General features: G+C 42.6%; 1 protein-coding gene across 1 annotated transcript; it reads left to right on the forward strand.

Annotated features, from left to right (window-relative positions):
• The first annotated feature begins 2,970 nt into the window (after positions 1-2,970).
• On the forward strand, positions 2,971-24,816 carry LOC133833006 (peroxisomal and mitochondrial division factor 1-like). Its single transcript, XM_062263272.1, has 2 exons — positions 2,971-3,264; positions 24,700-24,816. The coding sequence occupies exons 1-2, from the start codon at positions 2,971-2,973 to the stop codon at positions 24,814-24,816; spliced, it is 411 nt and encodes a 136-aa protein (XP_062119256.1).
• The last annotated feature ends 53 nt before the right edge of the window (positions 24,817-24,869 follow it).

Genomic DNA, 24,869 nt, shown 5'->3' on the forward strand with positions numbered 1-24,869 from the left:
CCCCAAGTTGACTTTACTGCGACCAACATAAAGTAAACTTAGGAAACTAACCCTTCGCTTACCCCACCAAATCTGTCAGAGTCGCCCATGCCTTCTTGAAAAAAGGTAACCAATCATGTCCAATCAAGTTTTTTCAATTTCCCAAAAAATTGTCTAACGGCTATTGCACTTCCCCATACTTTGAAAAAGGTAATTCCATAAGTACCTCTTTTACAGCGCCACGATCACTATAAATAATACCCCAAAATCACATTTTTACTTTTTACCTTTCACTCGCCTGCTCTTCTTCAAGAACTTTATAAAACTTCAACCTTCAGAGCTTAGAAAACCCAGAAGCTTTCATCGCTGATCTAAGGAACGTTCGCTCAAACGTTCAAAACATTCGTGCTCATACTCCAACTTTCATCCAAGTAAGTTTCCCAAATCTTTCAGTCGTTTGAGATGCCATGCAAAACCATTTTATATCTGTTTCATTTCTGAGCTCTTGAATGTTCTTGGCTAAAAAATTTTTGGGGTAAGTGGGCATACTGATCGATGTTCGATAAGGTAGTGAAATAATGTTTTATAGGTGATAGGAGTCAGTTTGGTAGTTAAGATTGTAGATTTAGGGCGTAAAATCAAAGTAAAAATTCGATTTTTAAGCTAGCTGAAAAACAGGGTTTTTCCCGCCCTTACAGTGTCGAAAAAGCTTTTCCTGAAAAAAATTTCACTTCTGCTTTTTAATTTATTTTCCAAACTGTTCACTTGAAATACAGTGTTTCTTATCATAATGCTGCTGGTCGAATAAAAGCTTAACTTTTATACACGAGTAGCGTTATTCCAACTTTTAAACACATGGTTTTAGGCCTTAAATTCCCATCTCCTCCTTTTTTGTTTGCAGCTTTTCATGCAAGATCCATGGGGAGGTGAGAGACCTATCGACGAAGACTTGCTAGCCCAATTGCTTGAGGACGAGGAGCAACCGTCGCTGTTGATACCAAAAATTCCCTTTTCTCGCGTCACTCCAAACACTCCATCGACCCACTTCAAAATATAGGTCGAGTAAAATCCAAAGCACAGAAAAAGAAACCACCCGCTTCCCCTTTAAATCAGCCTGATCCTCAGGCTGAAACTCCTTCAACCAGTGGTCGGGAAGAAAACACCCCTGACCCTGAAATCCAAACTCAAGCCCAACTTCGAAATGTCATTCAACCAGATGTTGAATGGTACGTTGCCCCTCCTAGCCGAGTAACAGTTAGGATGATTGCAAATTATATTAAGAAATACGGACTTCCTGGGGTGACCCTAGTCCAACCTACCAGAGACTATTGGGCGAATCTTCTGGAGGCACCTTCAACGTCTAGTTGAGATATCATATCGAGGTAGGAGCGATCCTGCCTCTCCATCCTTTTTTCCAAGGAGTGACCAACTACTTTGGGGTCGTTCCTTTTCAAATAACCCCAAACGGGTATGGAATGCTTTCTACACTCTATATCCTGTATAGCCATAAGAAATGTCCTATCCCCACACTACACGAGATCAACTATCTGTTCGACCTAAAATCCAACCTCAATCAAGAAAACACAGGGTTCTTCCACTTCTGCCACCAGGAAACGTCCCGCACTTTCCTGAGTGATACAACCTTTATATCCAATGTGGGGAAGTACCATTTAGAGTACTTTCTGACTATAGATATGGTTGCCAACAACCTGGCCTTCACCCAAGGAGGTAATATTCTTACTCCCCTGGTCGTTTATTTTTCTTTAATTCTTCATGCACTTCCCTTAGAATTTTAGTGCATTTCAAGCCCGTGGCTACAACCGGCTCCCACTCCAGACATGGAAGTCCGATCAGCACTCTTGGCCAACATGACTGATGTAGAAAAGAGGGTCAAGCATCTAGTCATAGAGGCTAACCTGAGGCTGGTCGGGCTATTGGCACCCCACCAGGATGTGAGGGAGTCAACAGCGGGAAGTGCCATCAACGAGGAGATTCCCAAGTAGCACCCAAACGTGTCGCAACCTCAAAGGAGGAGGACGACTGGAGTGACACTCAGGGAACCCTCCAACACCCCGCGAGCTGCTGCTCCCCCTACCCCACTAGGAAAGGGAAAAAAGAAAGCCACTGAACCCTCTGCTCCCATCGACGAGTCCTTAGATGTGAACGGTACTGTTTTCTCATTCTCAGATAGTTTTCCAATTCCCTGTCACTTATTTGATGGGGACGGTAACTTTAAGTATACTCCAAACTTAAATTCAGATTTCTTCTAGGCAGTAAGTAATGTAGCGACCAGTAGTTGTAGCATGGGTAATTTACTTAAAATCTCCTTACTTTCTTTTTTAGTTCTACCTATATATCTTGTCTCACTGCTCGTATTGTTTTCCTTTGTGTAGATATGTCGTCTGAAGACGTGTTCAAACATTACAAGGCTGCTACTACTTCCTCAAGCAGGAAGAAAGACAGCAAGAGGACTCGGGGAGAGAGCAGCAAAATTGCCTCATAGAAAGCCTAAACTGAGGGTCCTTCAGCAGCCATTCCTTCGAAGGAAACCACGCCACCTCCATCTCCACTCGACCAGCCAGCCTCAACGCCACCGGCCGACCAGCATTCCACTCCTCCAGCATTGGTCGATCAGCATTCCACTCCTCCAGCGCCTTCCAACCAGCCACATCGCACTCAGGCCGAAGGCTCTCTGTCTAGCACCGTGGTCAGCTCAGCCAGGGAGAGAATATACAAGCTCTCCAAACACAAACGCAGTCAAGAGGCCCTTGATGGTACCATCTCTATGGAAACCGACAAAATAATAAATCGAGGGTTGAATGAGATAGTTAGTGTAAGTTGCTTTCTGTTGTTGAGTAATTTACTTTTAATTTTCTGCCATCACCTTATTCTTCTCTTCTGGTTGTAAGGATGACCATGACTGCTAGTTGGCACCGCGCGGGTGCAATGGTCTCCTAGACCAAAATCTTTGACATCAGGCACGTTGAGGCAATGAAGGCGCTCGAGGGAAAGAATGTCGACCTGCTCAAGAAAAACACTGAACTGACCAAACAGAACAGTGAACTGCTTGAGGAAAACACAGAGCTGACCAAGCTGAATGATGAACTGCTCGAGCATAAAGCCACGCTGACCGAGGAGCTATTGGAAAGTCGGGGCGCCTTGAAGAAATCCAATGAAGATAAAGAAAAATTCAGGGAGAGTGCCAAACTTAACCACCAACAATCCAAACAGCTTGAGCTCGATCTGATTGCAAGCAGGAATGAGACGGAGGAGCTGGAAAGGCGCGTGAAGGAGCTTGAGGAAACTGATGCCAAAAACTTGGAGAAGTACAAGGAAGCCACCCACCTTTGCCTCTACGAATTTTGGAAGCACAACTGAAAGGCCAACTTTAGCTATATGTCTGAGCGCATGAGGCGGATTCTAATGTCTCAATGCGCCATTCGCCTGGAGGAAGAAGAAAGGGCTAGAATTCCTGCTTCCCCAGAGATTTCCCTGGAAACGGGGATAGACGGCGCGGACAATGAAGCTGGCGCTACTGTCGACCAGAACGCTCCTCAAGACCCTCCAACCTCGTAGTCTTTTTCCTTTTTTCTCTCTATCTTTTGACTACACGACCTACGGGTCATGATGTAAAGACAATTACTCTTTTAATTATTAATTTTTATTGCTGCATGGGCAGCTTTTACTTTTAACAAACAATTACATCCGAGCAGCGACTGCTCACGGTGTAAAGGAATTCCTCTAAATATTATAATATTTGCATTTTATCATAGCATTTGTTCGCATGACCGAACCTAGCATAGTACTTTGGTTTGATTTATCAAAATACAAAATTTTGAAGAATTACCCTATCATGCTTTCACTTATTTTTCTCATGTGTTTACATACCTTTCGATATGCTTTGCTTAATAGATGCCTTATATGCCCCCCAAGAGATTAAGGAGCTTTAGGTCCTTGGTCACTTACCTTGACCATAACCTGATCGAACATTACTGCTCGGAGCAAAGATTTTAAAACGATAATACAGCAAAACAACACATGTAATGAGCAAATACTTGTAATGAATACAATAATTGGCAAGAATGACTGGCTGCGTGTCACGGGCTAACATTTTGACAGCAGAAATGCCCGTGCGTCACCTTGACTCCTCTGAGCCAAGGTTAGCCTTCCAACCATTCGAATAACAATGGGCACATTTTTCGCGCGACCGTGTGCCTCTGCACACTTCCGTCTCTCGAACAACTCTCGCTGAGTCATGCTCTCAAGCATCTATGAGTGCAATCATGCATCAAGGCTATCTAGCCAAGACACTCACACTGTCCATAGGTTCTCACTATGGCAAGGAAAAATCCCAACACCGATGCTCACCCAAACATTCGCAAGTCAAGGTAGCATGTGTGGCTAAGAGTCAACACCAAGCTGACGGGCCAACACCTCCTATCATGTCCCATTCGATACTATTCGATTAGCTCATGTCACAGACCAAGGACTCCCATACGTCCATGGTCCAATCCTCAAGGCACCATACCATCAGGCATGTTGGCAGGCCCTCGAGACTGGCTGCCAGACTAGTAGCACACACCAGACCTCCGTCCTACTCAAGCATAGTGCACCTTCCAATGCTTGCATGCTAACAAGTCCCATGAATGACTTCCCGTGCCATCTCGTGTTGAGATTCGTGGCCATGGCACACCACGACATCTCTCGAAAGTTTGGGCCACGTTCCATGCAAGCGGCATCCCGGCAAGCCAAGAAAACCGTACCCTTAAACCTCTGGTAGCACACTTCGACGCACTACCAGGGCGGCCCGGTAATATCCATGAGTACTCCTACTCATGGAGACATATGAGTCCCCTCGTGGTCCTCATATGCCCGCCCTACTAGTCCTCCCAACTAGTAGTAGCTCACTTGACGCACCTGCGCCAGGGGGTGGTGGAGAGCTGACACCAGATGCTCCCCCTACGAAGAGCCTTCTGAGCTTTTAGCTTTCTACCAGGAACATATATGATTTTTGCTTGGGAGACATATTTGGCTTCCAGCTCGCCAATTCTCCGAATCTCCCAAATCTGATCATACCATTGCGTTCATTGACCCTTCAATATGGAACCTACCAAGTCCCGTCCATTTCCGGGCAATATTGAAGATATTTACAAAAATGCCATTGCCGTACAAACTAGGCATCAGCATGCTCACTAGCCTTCACCCTCGCGTGCGCATCTGACCGAGCGCCATCCTAGCTTGTAACGTGCCATCAAGGCCGGCACGTTACACTGCGCATAGTCCCTTATATTTCTCATAATAAATGGACAAAACATGTCTGTACGAGTGATCAATAAGATCTTACACTTATAAGCGACCAGTCACGTAAAATGACCAACCCTTTTTCATAACTTGTAAAAAGTAAAACTAATACAAGCCAATTCTTTAAGAAGAATTTTTTATTGATAGTACTTGCGCAGGTGTTCTCCATTCCAATAGCGAGGAATGAGATCTCGATTCAAGCAAGCAAGTTTATAGGTGCCTGGATGGAGGACTTCTTCAATCTGGTATGGTCATTCCCAATTAGGTCCGAGTACTCCAGCAGCCTGGTCGTGGGTGTTAAGGAAAACTCTTCGAAGTACTAGATCTCCGATATTGAATTTCCTTTCACGTACTTTAGAATTGAAATACCGAGCAACTTTTTGTTGGTAAGCAGCTGCTCGGAGTTGGGCTTGCTCACGTTTCTCATCGATTAAATCCAGGGATTCCATCAATAGTTGGCTATTAGAGCCTTGAGTGTACGTTATTCTGCGATGCGACGGCAGATCTAACTCAATAGGCAACATAGCCTCATACCCATAAGCCAAGGAAAATGGAGTATGCCATGTTGTTGTTCGGTGGGAAGTTCTGTACGACCAAAGGACTTAAGGCAATTGTTCTGGCCATGCCCCCTAGCTTCTTCAAGTCTTTTCTTCCGAGTATCCTTTAGCATTTTATTGACTGCTTCGACTTGTCCATTTTCTTGGGGATGAAAGACTGAAGAAAAGCTCTTGATAATTCCATGTCGTTTGCAAAAATCCATGAACAGATCACTATCAAACTGCATATCGTTGTATGAGACAATTTTTCTTGGTGATCCATAGCAACATGCGATGTTTTTTACCATAAAATCCAGCACTTTCTTGGTCGTTATGGTTGCGAGTGGCTTGGCTTCAGCCCATTTAGTTAAGTAATCGACAACAACCACAGCATACTTGATGACGCCCTTTCCTGTGGGTAGAGATCCAATCAAGTCTATACCCCAGACTGGGAATGGCCACAGACTTTGCATCTGTTTTAGCTCATTTAGGGCTGCTCGTGGAATTTTGGAGAACCTCTGGCACTTGTCGCACCTCCGCACAAATTCCATCGAGTCTTCATTCATTGTTGGCCAGAAGTATCCTTGCCTTAGGATCTTTTTTGATAAGCTTTGCCCCCCAGCATGGTCCCCACAAAAGCCTTCGTGTACCTCTTTCATCAATTCCTTGGCCTTCTCTTTCGAAATACAACTGAGGAATGGCATTGAGTATCCCCTTCGGTACAAGATTCCATCGACCAGGATATACCTAGCGGCCTGCCGCTGAAGGGTCCTGGCTTTGTTTCTGTCCATTGGTAACACGCCTTGTGTTAGATACTCTATGTATGGTGCCATCCATGTATCTGTCACCTGCATCACCAAAGTAGTCTCCTCTGTTTGGATGCTTGGCACAGAAAGTCGTTCAACTGGCACTATGTTTAGAGTATCAGCATCCTTCGCACTTGCTAATTTTTCCAAAGCATCAACATTTGAATTCTGGTCGCGAGGTACTTGTTGAAGGGTGTACTTGTCAAACTATGCTAATAAATCCTTCGTTTTGTTTAAGTAAGCGACCATCTTTAAGCCACGGGTCTGGTACTCTCCCATGACCTGATATACCACCAGCTGAGAGTCAATGTAGATGTTAAGTGCCTTTATGTTCATGTCCCTGGCCAATCGTAACCCAGCGAGCAATGCTTCATGCTTAGCCTCGCTGTTAGAATCAGTGAAGTCAAACCTGATTGCGCAGTGAAATTGATGCCCCTTAGGTGTTATCAGAATCACACCTACTCCTATGTGATGTTCATTAGAGGAGCCGTCCGTGAACAACTTCCATGAGGGAGTCTGGTTTTGAGGCTCAGGTTCTTCAGATGCTTCTGGCTGCTCGCTATCTGGAAGTCCAGTGAACTCTGCAATGAAGTCAGCCAGGGCTTGCCCTTTTATCGCAACTCATGGCAAGTAAGAGATATCGAACTGCCCAAGTTCAACCGCCCATTTCAATAATCTGTCTGCGGCTTCTGGATTTTGCAGAACTTGCCGTAGAGGCTGGTCAGTCAAAACCATAACTAGGGGAGCCTGAAAGTAAGGTCGCAGCTTCCTGGAGGCTAAAATTAAGCAATAGGCTAACTTTTCAATAGGTGGATATCGCAGCTCCACTCCAATTAGCCTCTTTCTTATATAATAAATAGCCTTCTGCACGCCTTCTTCTTCTCTTACTAAGACAGCACTAGCAGCGTATAATGTGATCGCCAAGTAGATGAACAAAGTTTCTCTATCAACCGGCTTTGATAAGGCCGGTGGTTGCGACATGTGCGTCTTCAATGCTTGAAAAGCCTGTTCGCACTCCTCTGTCCATTCAAATTTTTTGTTGCCTCTGAGTAGATTAAAGAATGGGATACATTTGTTCGTTGATTTGGAAATAAATCTACTTAGAGCAGCAATTCTTCCGGTCAAGCTTTGAACATTCTTAATCTTTGCTGGCGATTTCATATCGACCAGGCTTTGATTTTTTCGGGATTAGCCTCAATTCCTCGCGAGTTTACTATAAATCCAAAGAACTTCCCTGATCCTTCTCCGAAGGAGCACTTGAGGGGATTCAGCTTCATCTGATATTTGTTCAAGATGTTGAAGCATTCTTGCAAATCCCCTATATGCCCTTCTTCCCTCTTCGACTTAACCATCATGTCATCGATGTATACCTCCATGTTTGTCCTGGTCAGCTCCTTAAACATGTGGTTGACCAGTCACTGGTAAGTCGCACCAGCGCTTTTCAAACCGAAGGGCATTACTTTGTAACAGTAAAGCTCTGTGTCAGTCCGAAAGCTAGTGTGATCCTCGTCAGGAGGATGCATACTAATCTGGTAATACCCGGAGTATGCATCCATGAATGAGAGAATCTTGTGCCCTGCAGTGGCATCAACCAACTTATCGATTCTGGGGAGTGGGAAACAATCCTTAGGGCAGGCTTTATTAAGGTTTGTGAAATCTACGCATGTTCGCCATTTTCCATTCGGCTTGGGAACGAGCATGGGATTAGAGACCCACGACGGATAAAATGCTACCTTGATGAATCCATTCTCCTTCAGCTTCTCGACTTCCTCCTTTAGAGCCTTTGATCTATCTTTGTCGAGGAGCCTCCTTCTCTGTTACACTGGTAGAAATTTTTATCTATGTTCAGGACATGGATAATGACTGCAGGGTCTATTCCGACCATGTCTTTGTGCAACCAGGCAAAGACTTCCTGGTTTTCCTTCAAAAATTCCTCCAGTGCTTGTTTTGTTGTTGTCTCTAAGTTTTTACCGACTTTCACAACCCTGGTCGGATCTTCTTCATCGATTTGGACCTTTTCAAGGTCCTCGATGGGTCCCATCTCTTCATCAAAATCCCCAAAGCGAGGATATAAGTCTCTATCCTCCTTTGGGCAACGCCCTATTTGGTGACATTATCACCTTATTGGGTTTATACATCAACGACCATTTGCAACTCTTTTCCGAGAACTTCCTTCGATACACCTTTCTTCACCTTAATTATCGAGGCATTGTAGCACTCCCTCGCTTCCTGCTGATTTCCAAACATGTATCCTACCCCTGCATCTGTTGGGAACTTCATGGCAAGGTGCCATATTGAAGTGATGGCTCGCAGGTCGACCAGAATATACCTCCGAATTACAGCATTATATGCTGAAGGACAATCAACTACTATGAAAGTAGTAAGTAATGTCTTGTTAGCAGGTGCAGTACCTGCTGCAACTGGGAGCCTAATTGACCCAGTTGGGGCGAGCCCTTCGCCAGAAAAACCATAGATGGTTTGGTTGCATGGCTCCAAATCTTTAACGGACAACTTCATTCTTTCGAACGAGGACTTATATAGGATGTTGATCGAGCTTCCTGTGTCAACCAACACCCTCTTCACCATCATGTTGGCAATTTGCACGTCCACAACCAGCGGATCGAAGTGTGGGAATCATACGTGCTAGGCATCTTCTTCAGAGAAGGTTATCAATTCCTCTTCTGTTTGAGCCTTCTTTGGTGCTCGATCCTCCACACTCATCATCTCGATGTCCAGGTCGTGGCGTAGGGTTCGAGCGTATCGTTCCCTTGCCTTCCCACTATCCCCTGCAAGGTGTGGGAAATCACATATGGTAAGTAACGTGCCTACCACATGAGCTGGCTATAAAGGTGGCGAGCATTGGTGTGCAAGGGCCTGCTCGTTGCCACCTTGAGCCTCTCGCTGAGACCCTCCTGCGGCTCACGCATATCTCCTTAGATGTCCCTACCTGATCAGGAACTCAATTTCATCCTTCAATTGGTTACACTCATTAGTGTCGTGTCCGTAGTCGTTATGAGAACAACATAATTTTGTGGTATCTATCTTAGAGATATCCTTCCTTATAGGCACAGGTCGCTTATAAGGCACGTTAGAGCTGGTCGCCTGGTAGACTTCCGCTCGACTTTCAACAAGGGTCGTGTAGTTGGTGAATCTTGGCTCATATCGATTGCCTCTAGGGCGTTTATTCTCAGAAGCTGAGGGCTCATTGCTTGCCCGCTTTCCACCATTCCTGCCATTTTCGTTCCCGTTGCCCTTGTCGTTGCCATTGGGCTTCTCCAACCCGTTAGCGGCCTTGGCGGGTTCTTCCTTTGGCCCATTTTCCTTTGTTGGTGATTTCCCCTCATTGGCAATCGTGCCCTCAAACTTGATATATCGATCAGCTTGATCCAAAAACTCCTGGGTACTTCTTACCCCATTCTTTCTTAGGCTACTCCAAAGGGGGGAATGGCGCCTAACCCCAGCAGTTAGAGCCATCATCTTGCCTTCATCACCCACTGTCTTGGCTCCATCCGTTGCTCGCATAAAGCACTGGACATACTCCTTCAAGGGCTCAACCTCCTTCTGGCGTATCTCGACCAGCTGGTTGGCCTCTGTGGGGTGTACGCGACATGCATAAAATTTTTCATAAAATTTCTTCATGAACATCTCCCAGGATACTATGCTGGCATGAGAGACCTTAAAAAACCACTCCTGGGCAATATCGGACAGTGTTGTGGGGAAGATCCTGCAACGGGCATCATCTGACACCTTCTGAATGTCCATTTGTATCTCAAATTTTTTGACATGGGATACTAAGTCTCCGTACCCATCAAAGTTTGGCAGTACAAGCATTTTGAATTTGCTGGGGGTTTCTGCCACAGCAATTCTCTGTACAAACGGAGTGCCTCTCCTTCGATCGTACTCTATGTGGGACGTTCGACCCCTGACTAGCTGTTGTACCAGCTAGTTCAAAGCATCAATCTGAGCCTGAACCGCTTCTGAGATCACTGGGTCGACCAGTGCCAGGGGAGCATACTCATCGTGCCTCTCACGACGGTCATTGAGTACATCCCTTAAATCATCATCCCTACGTCTCTACTCACTAACTCCTAGCCGATCAAAGACGTTATGCTGCCTGGGTTGTCCCCCAGCGTTATGGCTTGCTGGCCTATTTTCTCTAAGTGGGGGGCTTCTTCCTCCACCTTTTTCCTCATTCTTCTGACCAGCATTCCCTCTGCCAGAAACGTCTTCATTATAGTCATGGCCATCTCTAAACTGGGGCCGACAACGGCGTGACCAACTATTCATGTTATTTCCTCCTCGGGCTAGAATTTCCCAAGCGTCAGGGGGAGGCCTGCGCTGGTCGTTGGGTCCCCGTGCATGGTTGTGCCGTGGGGGGCCCCTGACCGCAAAGCCTGACTTGTTGTTCCTTCTGTCGGCAGAAAGACGCTGCCCCTGCTTGATGGATTTGGCTCTTCGTCCCCCGGGCGTCTAGGGCTGCGGGAAGGGGGGCTACCCGGCCCTATTCTACCTCTGGCGCTGGGGATTGCCTCGACCAGCCTGAGATGAAGGCTGCTGCTCAGGATCCCTAGCTGGGACATCATCCTGAGCCACAGGCGGCTGCTCCAACCTTTGAGGGCTTGCTGGCTGGAGGGGAGGACTGGAATTGGGAGCTCGCTGTGGTGGCACGCTCAGTGGCTGATTCGGCTGAGAGGCCGGTGTAGCCTGTCCTCGAGCCATTTGAATGGCTGCTTCGAGAGCGTCCATGGAATCCCTTTGTCGACGGTCCATGTCCGCCTGCCGCTCACTCAGCTCCTGGTGCTGAAGTTCAATTTCTCTCTGCTACAGCGCCATTGTCTCCACTGTGTTCTCCTGATTGGCCCTCATATTGGCCAACTCATCCTGCAACACCCCCAGTGTTGCCCTTAGTGTTTCTGTATCCAACTCCTCCTCTTCAAACTCTAAATGTGGTTCATTCTCTGCCACATTTGGAGGAGGTGGCTGAGATGATGCAGCGCCAGCGGCTGGTCCAGCTTTCTTAGATGTCTTTGCCATTAGATTCTCTTACAGCTTCTTGATCAATCTCTCAATGAAAGCACTAGAATGTTGACCCTCGATTTGGCCAACGACACGAAGTCAGAAATATGACAAGAAATTAAATAATAATCAAGAATGTAATCTAATGGTAAAGAATAGACACAGATGATTTATAGTGGTTCGGCCCCAAAGAATGGTAATGACCTACGTCCACTTAATGCTATTATTAATATTTAATCCCAATGCCATGATCAAAGAACTAGGGTTCTTGAGTTTCACAAACGTTGGGAGAATTACAACAAGATGATGGATAATCGCATTGTATGTTCTTTCTCTCAGTATTCAGGAAAAAGATTCAAAAGTCCAAAAGTCCCTTCCTTGAGCTATTTCATACATATTTATAGGCTCAATGGGGGTTACATAGGCCAATGGGCCTTAACTATCCTTAATATCCGTGTATCAAGGCAGTAAAGAGGAAAATAATCAATGTAGTTATTACAAGATTACAATCTTTTAAGGAAATAAACCGAATCATACGACCAGCCTGGTCATATCTAATCATGAGGTTTGACGAAGCAATGTGTAGATGGTCGATAATCGAACAACATCACCTTATTTCGACTCTGCCACGTGTGAGAAATCCTTGCCACGTCATCAGCAGCCGTTTTTGGGTAAACAATAGGAAATATAAAACTAAAAATAGATGTGAGCCTTAAAATCAGATGACTTGGCTCCTGATACCATTTGTTGAAAATACATTGAGCATTAAAACATAATCAATGATCATGATCAAACAAATATGCTCATCAACATCAATCAATCTCATCTTATTTAAGGCATCAAATTTGATAGTAATAGAAGCATTGTTGCCTTATAATATTGGCAGTGAATCCTCAAGCTTCACCTTGTGCTCATCACATTCCATCAATCTACACAGACAAAAGGAAAACAAAAGTGCAAGGGTTTGATGAACACTACTCTCTCACTCTCTAAACACCTATTTATCATCTTCATACCACAATGAAAAGAGTATGTACCCTTTTATGAGGGGAAATTTCACTATTTATGCATAATAGTGGGTATAATTACTAAATAATACCAACACTAATAAATTTTTCAAATTGGTGCTAAACTTTCACCAAGTACCAAAAATACCCCTCTCATTTTTTTCCACTCAATATTTTTCCCACACAAACTCTCTTACACTATCTCTATTCAGTCTCTCAATCCCCGAAACCCAAACCCAAATCGAAAGAAACCCCAAAAACCAAAGAAAACCCAAACCCGTCGATCTCAAGCTCTCTCTTTCTCTTCTCCGAAGTCGGCCACCCAGCACTGTCGTCGAACCTGTCGAGCCAACGGTGACAACAAAGCTCGAAACCCACGTCGTTGAACCGGCCGAATCCATTTTCTCATTAAGTTATATTCTTGAACCCTCGTGATTATTTTTGTTGTTTTTATCCCTTTGAATCTGGTGGTGTGGAATGGGTATGGTAGTTCTTTGGTCTGGGTTTTTCTGTGTTTTTTTTCTGGGTTTGAACCAGTATCTCGATAGGTTAGATAGAAGCTCGATGTTATCCATGGTAATATATGAAACTAGCTCGATAGGCTCGATTATGGTTCGATAGTAGGCTCGATAGGGTAGTTTGAATGGTTCAATGGTGGATCGATAAGGGCTCGATGGATTGTAGTATTAGGTTAAAAGGGCCCGATAGGTTCGATAAGGGTTCGACAGTAGGCTCGATGGATCTGTGGTATTAGATTAAAAGGGCTTGATAGGTTCGATAATAGGCTCGAAGGTTATTTATGTAGATAGATTTTTCTTAGCTCGATAGGCTCGACACTGGCTCGATAGTGTATGTTTCTGCTCGATTATAGCTCGATAAAGCTCGATGACACCTTATTTTAGTTTTTTGATGAAATTTTTTTGAATTCTTTCCTGATTATGTTTAACATTCTTTTTTCGTACTAATTTTTTTTTCATGTGTTGTTGCAGATGCCTAAGTTGCTTATTTCGTTCAGTGATCACTTTCCTGGTCGAGTGACATATCGGGGTAGTAGTACTTTAAATCACATTAAGACTAGGTTTGTGGAGCTCGGGCTGCCTTAAAGGGCTAAGAAATCCCCTTTCAAGCAGTTATTTTTGGCTTCGGAGTTTAATTTCTCCGGAGTCTTGGTACATCAACTGTAGTTGAGGAAAATCACCAGCAACAACGAAGATGAGGTGCATTTCTTCTTGGGGTCGAATTCTTGTAGATTTGGAATGGGAGAGTTTGCCCTGGTGACGGGGTTGAATTTCAATACCTTCCTGTCACCAGAAGAGTTAAAAGGGCGTAATCTCAGCGACCGGTTGATAAAGGAGTATTTCAACGATGCTGAGAAAGTAAAACTCTCACAGGTGGACCATGCTTTCAAGACTTGTATTGTTGTGGAAGATGTGTACAAGCTTGGTCTATGTTTGTTGATTGAGGGGGTTCTGAATGCCATTGAGGGCAAGTTGCACATTTGGCGAGATATTCTGAAAATTGTTGAGGACGTAGAGTACTTCTTCAGCTATCCATGGGGAAAGTACTCTTATAGGAGGCTATTGCAGTCTTGTAAGAAGGATATGGTGAAGCAAAATGCCAACTATGATGCCAAGAAGGATGCCAAGGTGCAGCAAGAGTCCAAATACAGTATGTATGGTTATGCCCCGGCCTTACAGTACTAGGCATATGAGGCTATCCAGCATCTTGTGACGGAGTTTGTTGTGAGCTCGGGAAACATGGTCCCGAGGATGCTTAATTGGTCGCATCGGAGGAACAAGGATTTCACCAAGTCCGCCATCTCACCAATGTTATCGAAGAAGAATGTAAGTTATATTTTTTTTTATCTATATGCTTATCTTTTATCATTATTTGTGTTAACCAAATGTTTTATGTTGATTGTCCTTCTGATGTTGAAGCCTCAACCAGCAGAAAAAGACTATTATTTGTCTTTGGCAGAGGGAGATCTTCTCCTTTATCCTGGGCTTGGCCAGGATCCCTCGGAGGCTGATGAGGAGGAGGATGCCACTTTTGAGAAAATCGCAGAGATAGTTTCTCAAGCAAGAAAGGCAGCCAAGATATTTGATGATGCTGCATCGAGGGAGGAGGTTGCAGGTCGCACCCCTCTTGTTGCCCCAGCCTCAGCCCTAGCCTCAGCCTTCGCCCCAACATCAACCCCAGCCTCAGCCCCAACACCAGCCTCAGCCTTAGCCCCTAAGCTCGCCGACTTGATTGAGCGATTGGACAGAGCTGAGGGTCGACAGGAGACCCTCCTGAAGAACCAGTTAGTGATCTTGGACGTAGTCAGTCAGATCTGACATTTATTAAGGAGAAACCGAGGGGCTCCAATGAAGATTCACACTCAGAGTCATTAGATATTCCTCTGAACTATGTTGATGATCCAACTATGCCTCCTACTATCATTGTGACACCTGATGTTGGAACTCCGGGAGTCGTTATTGTCATCCCTAAGGATGTTGCTGGGGTTCGGTTTCAGAGGACTAGACAGATTAGTTTGAGGACTACACTGATCCCACGAGGAAAAGACCTCGCACTGATGCAGCTGCACTAGAAGAGGAGGCTACACAGGTGCTGGACCCTCTCAAGAAGCCAGATCGCAAACAATATAGGACAATGTGCAAGTGGCTGCTTGGAGAGATCCCCAACAAGTCCTCGAGGGATGTAAAGACTAGGAATCACGGTCCAGTGTGGTTTCTGAAGTGGAAGACACCCCAGTCGTGGCTTAATGATGGGTTAAGCCATTTATACCTAATGACTCGATAGTGGTAGAAATTATGTTTTGTTTTCAATTTTACAAGTTCTGTTTTTATTGACTCGATATGAGCTCGATAGGAGCTTGATGGGGGGTTCCAGGATCGATATGAACTCGATGGAGCTCGATAGGCATTCGATATGGGTGTTAAATTAGGGTTGTTGTTTACTGTTTGAGATTAGCTCGATGTGAGATCGATAGAGCTCGATAGTAGTTCAATATGGGTGTTAAATTAGGGTTGTTGTTTACTGTTTGATATTAGCTCGATGTTTGCTCGATGGAACTAAATTGTAGTTCAATATGAGTGTTAAAATAGGGTTGTTGTTTACTGTTGGAGATTAGCTTGATGTGAGCTCGATGGAGCTCGATAATAGTTCAATACGAATGTTAATTAGGGTTGTTGTTTACTGTTTGAGATTAGCTCGATGTGAGCTCGATGGAGCTCGATAGTAGTTTGATATGGGTGTTAAAGTAGGGTTGTTGTTTACTAATCGAGATTAGCTCGATGGAGCTCGACAGTTGCAATTTATGATGATCTTTGCTAACTTTTTATATCGTACTCTCTTTGTAGCATATTGATGCGGCAGAACACATGCTTCGTATGCGTCGCAAGTATTTTCCCAATATATATCGACAAAATGCAGTTGTGATGACCATGTATTTCTCACAAGTGATACCTGCCTGATATGATCAGTACAAGAAAATTGCCTACAAAACAAAGTATACGTGGGATTCTGACGTTATTTCCATGTTGACCGGCATCGAACAGCAGTTTCTGGCATCTTGGGGAGGAATTGAGGATGTATATTGGTGCCAGAACTATGGACAACAACATTGGTTTGCCATTGAGGCTTCCATTTCTAGTTGGACCCTCACTATTTACGATTCGGACAACTTGGTGATTAGTGACGCAAAGTTGGAAGAAATTATGAATCCATGGTGCTTTTTGCTTCCTTCTCTGTTAATGCAGAGTAAACTGTTTACTGATAGCTTGATGTTGAAGATTCCATCAGCAGGAAAGTGGCCGCATCAGTTCACATGGCATCGCAAACAGAAACACGAGCTCACTCAGTCAAAGAGAAGGTAACAAACATCATCTTCATACTAAATTTGTTTCTAACTAAAATTATAGTAATGTACACATAATGTTTACTTTTTTTTTACATTGGGGATTGTGGTGTGTATGCTGTTAAGCATATTGAGCATCTAATGGTCGGTCTTCCATTGGAAACTATCTGTGATGAAAATATGGAGGTGTTCAGGAACAAGTGGACCACAGACTTGTGGTATCAAAATTTGTTACCTTGATGGTTGTATATATACAGGATCTTTAATTGTGCAGTTTTTTGTTCCCATTTTTTTGTAACTTACATATGTCTGTTATCGAGTTCATATCGAACATTATCGAACTAATATTGAGCTATATCGAATTGTTATCGAACTAATATCGAGCTTCAATTGAGCAATATCATTTTCAAAACCATTATCTAGTTGTTATCGAACTAATATCGAGCCATATCGAACAACTATCGAGTTATGCCGAATCATTATCAAACTATTATCGAGTTATTTGAAGTTTAGAAGCTAACAAACTTATTATTGAGTTCATATCGAGCTACTGTCGAGTTAATGTCGAGCTACAATCGAGCTCATCGAGTTTACATCAAGCTTAACATAACTTTTAAGAAAAATTAAATAAGAAAGAAGGGAAAACAACATAGGTTATTAATACAACAAGTCCAAATGGGAAAAAAGAGTTTATAGTCTAGCTTTGCATGTAGCCTTGTTGTGACCAAGCCCACCACATATGCTACATTTGCGCTCTTTGCGAATGATTTTGCCACTACCCAATCATCCTTGTTGGTAGTTGGGTAAATTGTTTCTTTGTAAGACTCCCTCCACATCTCAGTAGTGTAATATGGTGAACACAGTGAGTAAATGTTGACACCGCGCAAGATGGCTGCAGCCACACCATGAACACAAGGGTAACCCATTATTTGAAACTGGCCATAGGAGCATGATTTGGTCATCAAATTCACCTCACCATCACCTTCTGGGTCTACCACATGAAATTCGAACTATCCAAGAGGATGGACTTTCAAGTACCTTGCATCATCCGCAATGCCTGAGACATCTTTCTCATATATTGTTGCTAATCTGGATGTGCACTTCTCTACCTCCTCACGACGCGCGGCAAACCATGACTGAATTATGAAAACGAATGAATTGCACAAAAGTAGTGACTGGGAAGGTTCTTGCGTCTCTGGTTTTGTTGTTGAAACTTTCAGCGTAGTTTCTTGTCATTACATTGTATCGATTCCCAGGAAAGTAAGCACGAGTCCACTTATCGAATCCAATACCCTCGAGATATTAAGCTATGGCATGATCCATTTGCTTTATATTGTTGAAGAACCTGTGAAATTTTGACTTCTGAAATGCATATGTCGCATTCCACATCTCCTTGTGACAGTGATCGGTCTTGAACTTAGCGATTACATTCATACTTATGTGATGGTAGCATGCGTCGTGGTAGGCATCAGGGAAGACCAACTCAAGAGCATGAATAATGCTAGCATGCCTGTCTGATACAAAAGACAGATTATCAACAACTTCAATGGCTTCCTTCAATTTCATCATGAAATACTTCCACGAAGCATGATTCTCACTGTCAACAATCGCGAACGCAATTGGATAAATTTGGTTATTCGCATCCAATGTGACAGCACACAACATGTGGCCACCATACCTTGACTTCAAGAAAGTGCCGTCCACACATATAAGAAGACGACATGATGTAAATCCCCTTCTACAAACTCCGAGTGAGAAGAAACAGTAAAGAAAGTGACCGTCATCTGTGACAAAATCAGTTATTGTACCTGGATTCTTTTGCTACAGCATGTACAAGTAAGAAGGTAACTTGGAGTACGATTCTTCAAGTGTCCCCCTGACACAACCAAGTGCCTTCTATCTGCATCTCCAAGCCTTCATATAACTCATATCGATCCCAAAATTATTCTTCATGTCCTCCTTTATGCTGTTTGGTGGGTAGCTAGTGCCATCAGTAGCATATTTGTTCTTGATAAGGGGCCCAATGACAGAAGGTGCTGCTTGATGGTGGTCTTTTTGTCACAATTCTAGTGAGCAAGTATGTACACTATTATAAACAGTGATCTCAAACATCTCCGATCGCTCTACTTTTTTCCCTCTTATTCTCCAACCACAATCAGGATCCTTGCAGGTGATATACAACACATCAGTACCAGACTTCTTAACCATAAACTCAAAATTATTCTTCATTGCAAAGAGAGCCGCTTTGGTTTTCAAATCCATCTTGTTCTCAAAGTCTTCCCAAGATGTAATTCCCCCAACGCTACATTGGATGATGGTGATTCAGAACGACTAGAAGCCATGATATCTTCTTTTGTAAACATGGGAGCACTCCATTTTTTGTGATCTTCTGTTGAACATATTGGAATGTTCCCTGTATAGTTATATTCTGTTCCACCAGGACGACTAGTGCTGGTGCCAGGTGTTCGAAGTCCTTGACTTGGTGGGTTCGCCCTGCAATATGACGTATTGGTTGTTCTTGTGCTTGTTCTACTTGCAAATGTTCAGCTACTGGATCGTCATTCACTGAATTGTATCCTAAGTCCTCATTATGTTCAGCTACTAGATCATTATTCACATAGGGGTTGTACTCATACTGGTTGTCCCTCAGGTCACCAATAGGACATACTAAAGTATTGGATGCTCCCTCAGGTCCAGGAGTGGAATATGGGTCTGCAATGACAATCTTTTTAACATGAGTGACACACAAGGCCAACCTTTCTTTAGATGCTACTCCTAAGAATGCACGGACACCAAGATCACTTTCAACATGATCGGGTGTAAACAGTTGGTCGCTGCATGTGTAAGGAACCTCCAATTTCAACTCATATATATGTTTATCAACTTTAAGCTCCTTGTGCAATATGTCAAGAAGTTTCAAGTAAGTTACAGTATCCTCCATCGGTATCACCATGCATTGAGGGTCCTTGAAAATCCACGTATTCCCTTGTAATTCCCAAACACCATTGTAGGATACAAAAACGTAGACAATAGAACCTGTGTTGGGAAAAAAAACATTGAAATTGTCAAGAAAACCGTCATTTTTTCAGAAATTCATGAAAAAAGAACATTATCGAGCTATCATCGAACTTTATTGAGTTAGCATCGAACCCATAATCGAGCTCTTATCGAGTTACTATCAAGCTACCATTTCATAAACCGAACATAAAATCTAACCAAAACCTTCATCAAACCCTATCGAGCACATATCGAGAAAACAACTACACTAAATATTCTAGGGTCCAATCGAGCCTTTATCGAGTTGCCATCGAGCACAATCGAGCAACAAAACCTAAACCTATCGAGCTATAATCGAGCTCACATCGAGCTACATAGAGCTCATAAAAGACCTTCTTCTACATACCATCGAGCTCATATCGAGCTACTATCGAGCAAAAAAGTAGCAGAAAACCCAAAAAAAACGCAGATCGCGAAATCTCTCTAAAAAACCCAAAAAACACACCAATATAAGCTCAGATCTGTTAAACATAGCTAAAAAATGTAAACAAATAATACCCAACACATAAAATGTACAATCTTATTACCCATGGTTTTTCTCCTCCAAAAACCCTCAAAATAGATGTTGCCTTTGATATTGACGACTTCACAGAGACAATGGAGATGACTAACAACGATTTTGACAAGAAAATCATACAAATCTGTAGGTTTTAGGGATGATTTTGTGAGAATGAAAGAGAGAGAGGGAAGAGAAGGTTTTAGGATTTTTGATATAATGGGAAGGGTATTTTGGGTATGAGAGGAATGTTTAGCATCAAATTGAAAAGATTAATAGTGCTAGGATTTTTTAGTAATATTAGGCATTATTAAGTATTATTTGTGAAATTTCCCTTTATGAGTCAAAATGGGCCTAGATACCCAATGAGAGAGAATTAGTTGTTTTGGCCCAATGGGTTGACCAAAGACGTTTTAGAGCATGTCCATGGGCCCCAAGCATGTTAGTATGTTATGTCCATCCCGTTATGACCTGATAGTAATATTATGCAATACTAATTATGCAGTCATCCTTATATACTAATAATGATACTACATGAGCAACACTTAATTATGTCAGTCCATATAAAATATTCTTACACATATGTGTTGGTAATTAGAGCCTGTGATATACACCCAATAGCCATTATCACAACTTTATCATGTAGCAAATAGCTAAAGAGAAAATTCAGCATAAAAACTATAATTCCCATAGTTTGTGCACACATGTTTTAAAAAAGAAATAGTTAAAATACCCTGAAAAGTATATACCTATAAGTAGACCTGTAAATGTGGGCCGGCCCGGCCCACATTTTCGTGCCTCTGAATAATTCGAGCCGAGCCAGGCCCATATTCAATTTGTGTCGGGCTGGGCCGGCCCATATTTGAAAGAGTAAGTCCAGCACGGCCCATGGGCCCAACCCATGTTGTGTTGGGCCCAAGTCGGGCCGACCCACTTTCCTTATTCGGGCCTAAATTTGGGCCCATTTTATTATTGCCAAAAAATGTGAGGATGTGGAATTGAACCCTCCACCTCCTCTTTAACAATCAATAAACTCACCGCCAATCAAAATACATTTCTTTGTTTAAATTATAGTTTTATATTTTTTTATATACTTTTTAACAATACTTTACACAAAATTATATCAAAGATAATTATTAGAATTTGAATACCTACTAATAAATGCTAAAAAATTTAACTTACAAATCTTAAAATAAATTAATATAATTATAAAAATATAAACATTGAGAAAAATAATAGACTTGTATTATCATTTTAATTTATAGATAATTGACAATAAAAATTTATTATCATTATTAATGTCAAAATATCGAGCTTTTTATTGTGTCGTGCTTTCAGGCTAGTTTGTTCGTGCTTTCGTGTCGTGCCTTCGGGCTTGTCGTGTCGTGTTGTGCTTAGGCTCATGTCGTGTCATATCGTGCTGTGCCAATTTCCAATTTGTGTCGTACCTGGCCGAAGCCCATATTTTCTCGTGCCGTGTCGTGCTTGTGCCTCCCGCACTCATGTCGTGCTAGAAAGCTCGGCCCGTATTTACAGCTCTCCCTATAACTGACCAAAGAAGTACATAGACAGTTAAAAACAAATATGGTTTATAAGGATGGTTCAATAATGGAAGGAAAAATAAGCATAGAAATAAAAATTGTAAACAAAAACAAATGGCCTCCCAAAAAAAATACATGCAAAAGTATTTTAATTTCAAATGGATTACATTATATAACAACATTATAGATTCAATTCTAAAATCAAAAGCAAGTTATACAAACCAAAAGTTTCAATAATTGAAGAACACATCGGTCATTTCTGTTTCGGATCTTTGTGCCACTAAACCAATATCCCACACACAAAAAAAAAAAAAAACTTACTCAGCCATCCATCCTTCTCCCTAAAATAAATATGTAAAGCAAAAAAATAAAAAAAATCTTGAGACAATATCCTCTCCGTCTTTCCTTGAAACCAAACTTTAATATGACTTGAATAAAATGAGGTCAAAGCTTGGTACTGTTGCTCTCATGGGTACTGTGTAACGACCCAAAATAACTAATATGGCTTAAGGGCCTTGATTAGTGTGTCAGGAGTGCATAATTGGTTTATGTGTGAATTTATTGATTTAATGCATAATTACATGATAAGCATGCTTGTATGATTATATGAATATAAATGTGATTAAATGTTATATTTGTGAGAACCACATTATTATGTGGGTAAATCTGCAGCAGGCGACTTGAGGCGATCTTAGGGAGCAAGATAGCGGGAAAGTCACGACGGGGCTTAATATTTGACTTTGGACAAGTCAAGGGGTGTTTCAGGTATCAGGTGGTTATTTAGATTATCGGTTTATGAAAATAAATAATTGGAGATATATTCGAGGTTAGGAAGTCTAGGTGGGAATATTGGGGAATTTTACCATTTTTCCCTCAGGGACGTTTCCGGTACCCCGAGCCTTGGAATTAACTTGATTGCTTAAGGATAGACTTAAGAATATTTTAGAAAACTATGGAATATAGCAAACCGACCCTCTCTTCCTTTCTCTCTTTCTCTCCCAAAGAAGAACACAGAAACTTAGAGGTCTTGGCTGGAATTCTAGGAATTGAAGCTGGAGTTTAGAGGATTATCTCAAGGATTATCAAAGGAACTTAATCAAGGATGAGGTAAGCATTGAATTCCATTTTTTGTGGTTGAAATTCTGTGATTTTGGTTGTGTTCTAAGTGGTTTTTGGGTTTTGGATTTGAAGATTAAATTGAGGCTGGAACCTTGGAAGTTAGGCCAGAAAACTCTTGGAGGATTGGTTCTGTAGCTGAGGTAAGCTCTAATTTAAGGTTTAAAGGTTGAGTTATAGTGTTTCCATGGCTGGGTTTTGAGTTCTTGAGTTAGAAAGTTTCAGTGATTGAAGTGGGTTTTTGATGGGTTTCTAGTCTAGGTTTCAGCTGGGTTGTGTTGTTGGAATCTTGTGGGAAGTTTTTGGGTAATTGAGGTAGTTTTGGGTGAGTTTTCATGAGGTTTGAGAGTTAAAAAATGGAAGTTTTTCTGGGTTCGAAGGGGTCGGGCCGCGGCATAGTTCTTAGTGAGCCGCGGCCCTTCGAAGCTGATGTGTGCTGAGGAAGGAGGACGGGCCACGCCATGGTCTGAGTAGGGCCGCGGCCCTTAGTTGTTTTTAGGCATTAGGAGGTCTCTGGTTGGGGCCATGCCACGGCATGGGTGGCTAATGGCGCAGCCCTTAAGGGATTTTGGGATTTTGAGATTCTAGACTTGGGAATTTAACCTAGGGTGCTCGGGATTGAATCTTTTACCATTTTGGTGAAGTTCAATGTTCCAGAGACTAGAACTTTGTCTAGAAGCTCATTTAAGGTTGTTGATGGTATCCTTTATCTTGGTTGTGACTAGGTGCTAAGCTAGGGCTCGGGGATCGGATCGCACTCAAGGAGCATCGCTCGTCACTAGTTCACTTGGAAGCCAAAGGTAAGAAAACTGCACCTGGTTGTGTATTTGTAATGGGACTAAGGGTTCCCTAATATGTGTGCATTGAAAAGGATGGTATTATGCCATGTAAATAGTAAGCCAACGGCCTAAGAGTGCCAAAGGTTACACTTGCGCACAGGGCGCGGCTCGGCCACTGGTAGCCGAGGACAGCTTATTATGCACTGAGCTTTGTTTAAGCGGGTCGGAGTTAGTGGGGTAAACAGAGGGTGCGGCCTAAAGTGTCGGCCCTAGTTATTATGGGATTTGACTATTATTAATGATTGGTTGCATCTTTGATTCTGATTACATGCTATGTGATTAATGTGGAATGTTAAGTGGTTGATCATGCTTGATGAATTATTCTTTTGATATGATTGTTGAGATGTGTAATATGTTTTCTTGCTGAGCCTTAGCTCATGGGTGCTACGTGGTGCAGGTAAAGGCAAGGGCAAACTTGATCAGCCCTAACTTGGAGAGCTCTGTGAGCGAAATGTACATGACCAGCTGCTCAACCACCACGGTTGAGAGGATAACAGGAACACAAAAGCTATAAATGTCTATTTTCCTTAGAATGGCTGATGGTAGTCTGTATTTTGGAAATTTTGAAACTAATATTTAACGCAGTTCCTTTTTGGGATCCCATATGTAAATTTGTTTAAGTATATGAAATGTATCTTTTGAGACCAAAACCATTTTATCCTTAGCACGTTTATGGTTTAGTGACACGTTTTGACTAAATGACTTGATTAGCAAGTCCTGCACCTTTATAAGTACACAGTGTAGCGGTCCTGGCTATCCAAGGCGTTACATACTGTTTTCTTGATTTTTAGACAATTTTTTCGTCCTTTCTTTTTTGTGGAATATTGATGTGTTTTATGTGTATAGTTTGCCATTTAGAGTGAGCAAAAGAAAGAAAGACTACTGACTTTTCTTTAAGCCCAGTCTACCTTTGAAAAGTATGATCACTGAGAGGTCTTCGTCCTTGTAACCCAGCGGATCTGGCGTGTGAGATAGTTTTGTGATTATTATCATAGTGATTTCATTCTCTCCTTCCTAGTCCTACTACCAACTCTCTTCGTGTCTATCCCATTGACATTAATTCTCTCTGAATCTTTGCTACTGATGGCTGCTTAAATTGTGGTGGGAGCTCTTGTGTTTGCTTCCTTGAACATTTTTCTTGAGAAGATTGCTTCTCCGTATGTGGTGGAGTTCTTAAAGGGGAAGAGACGATCTAGTTTTTCTAGTCGTCTCTACGACATGAAGAGGAACTTCTTGGCTCTGTCTGTAGTCAAGTTTCATTAGTTATTGATGAATTCAACGTACTTGATGCTCAAAACAGCTTTATTGTACAAGAA

Source organism: Humulus lupulus, chromosome 4, assembly GCF_963169125.1.
Source record: "Humulus lupulus chromosome 4, drHumLupu1.1, whole genome shotgun sequence".
Taxonomy (NCBI): Eukaryota; Viridiplantae; Streptophyta; class Magnoliopsida; order Rosales; family Cannabaceae; genus Humulus; species Humulus lupulus.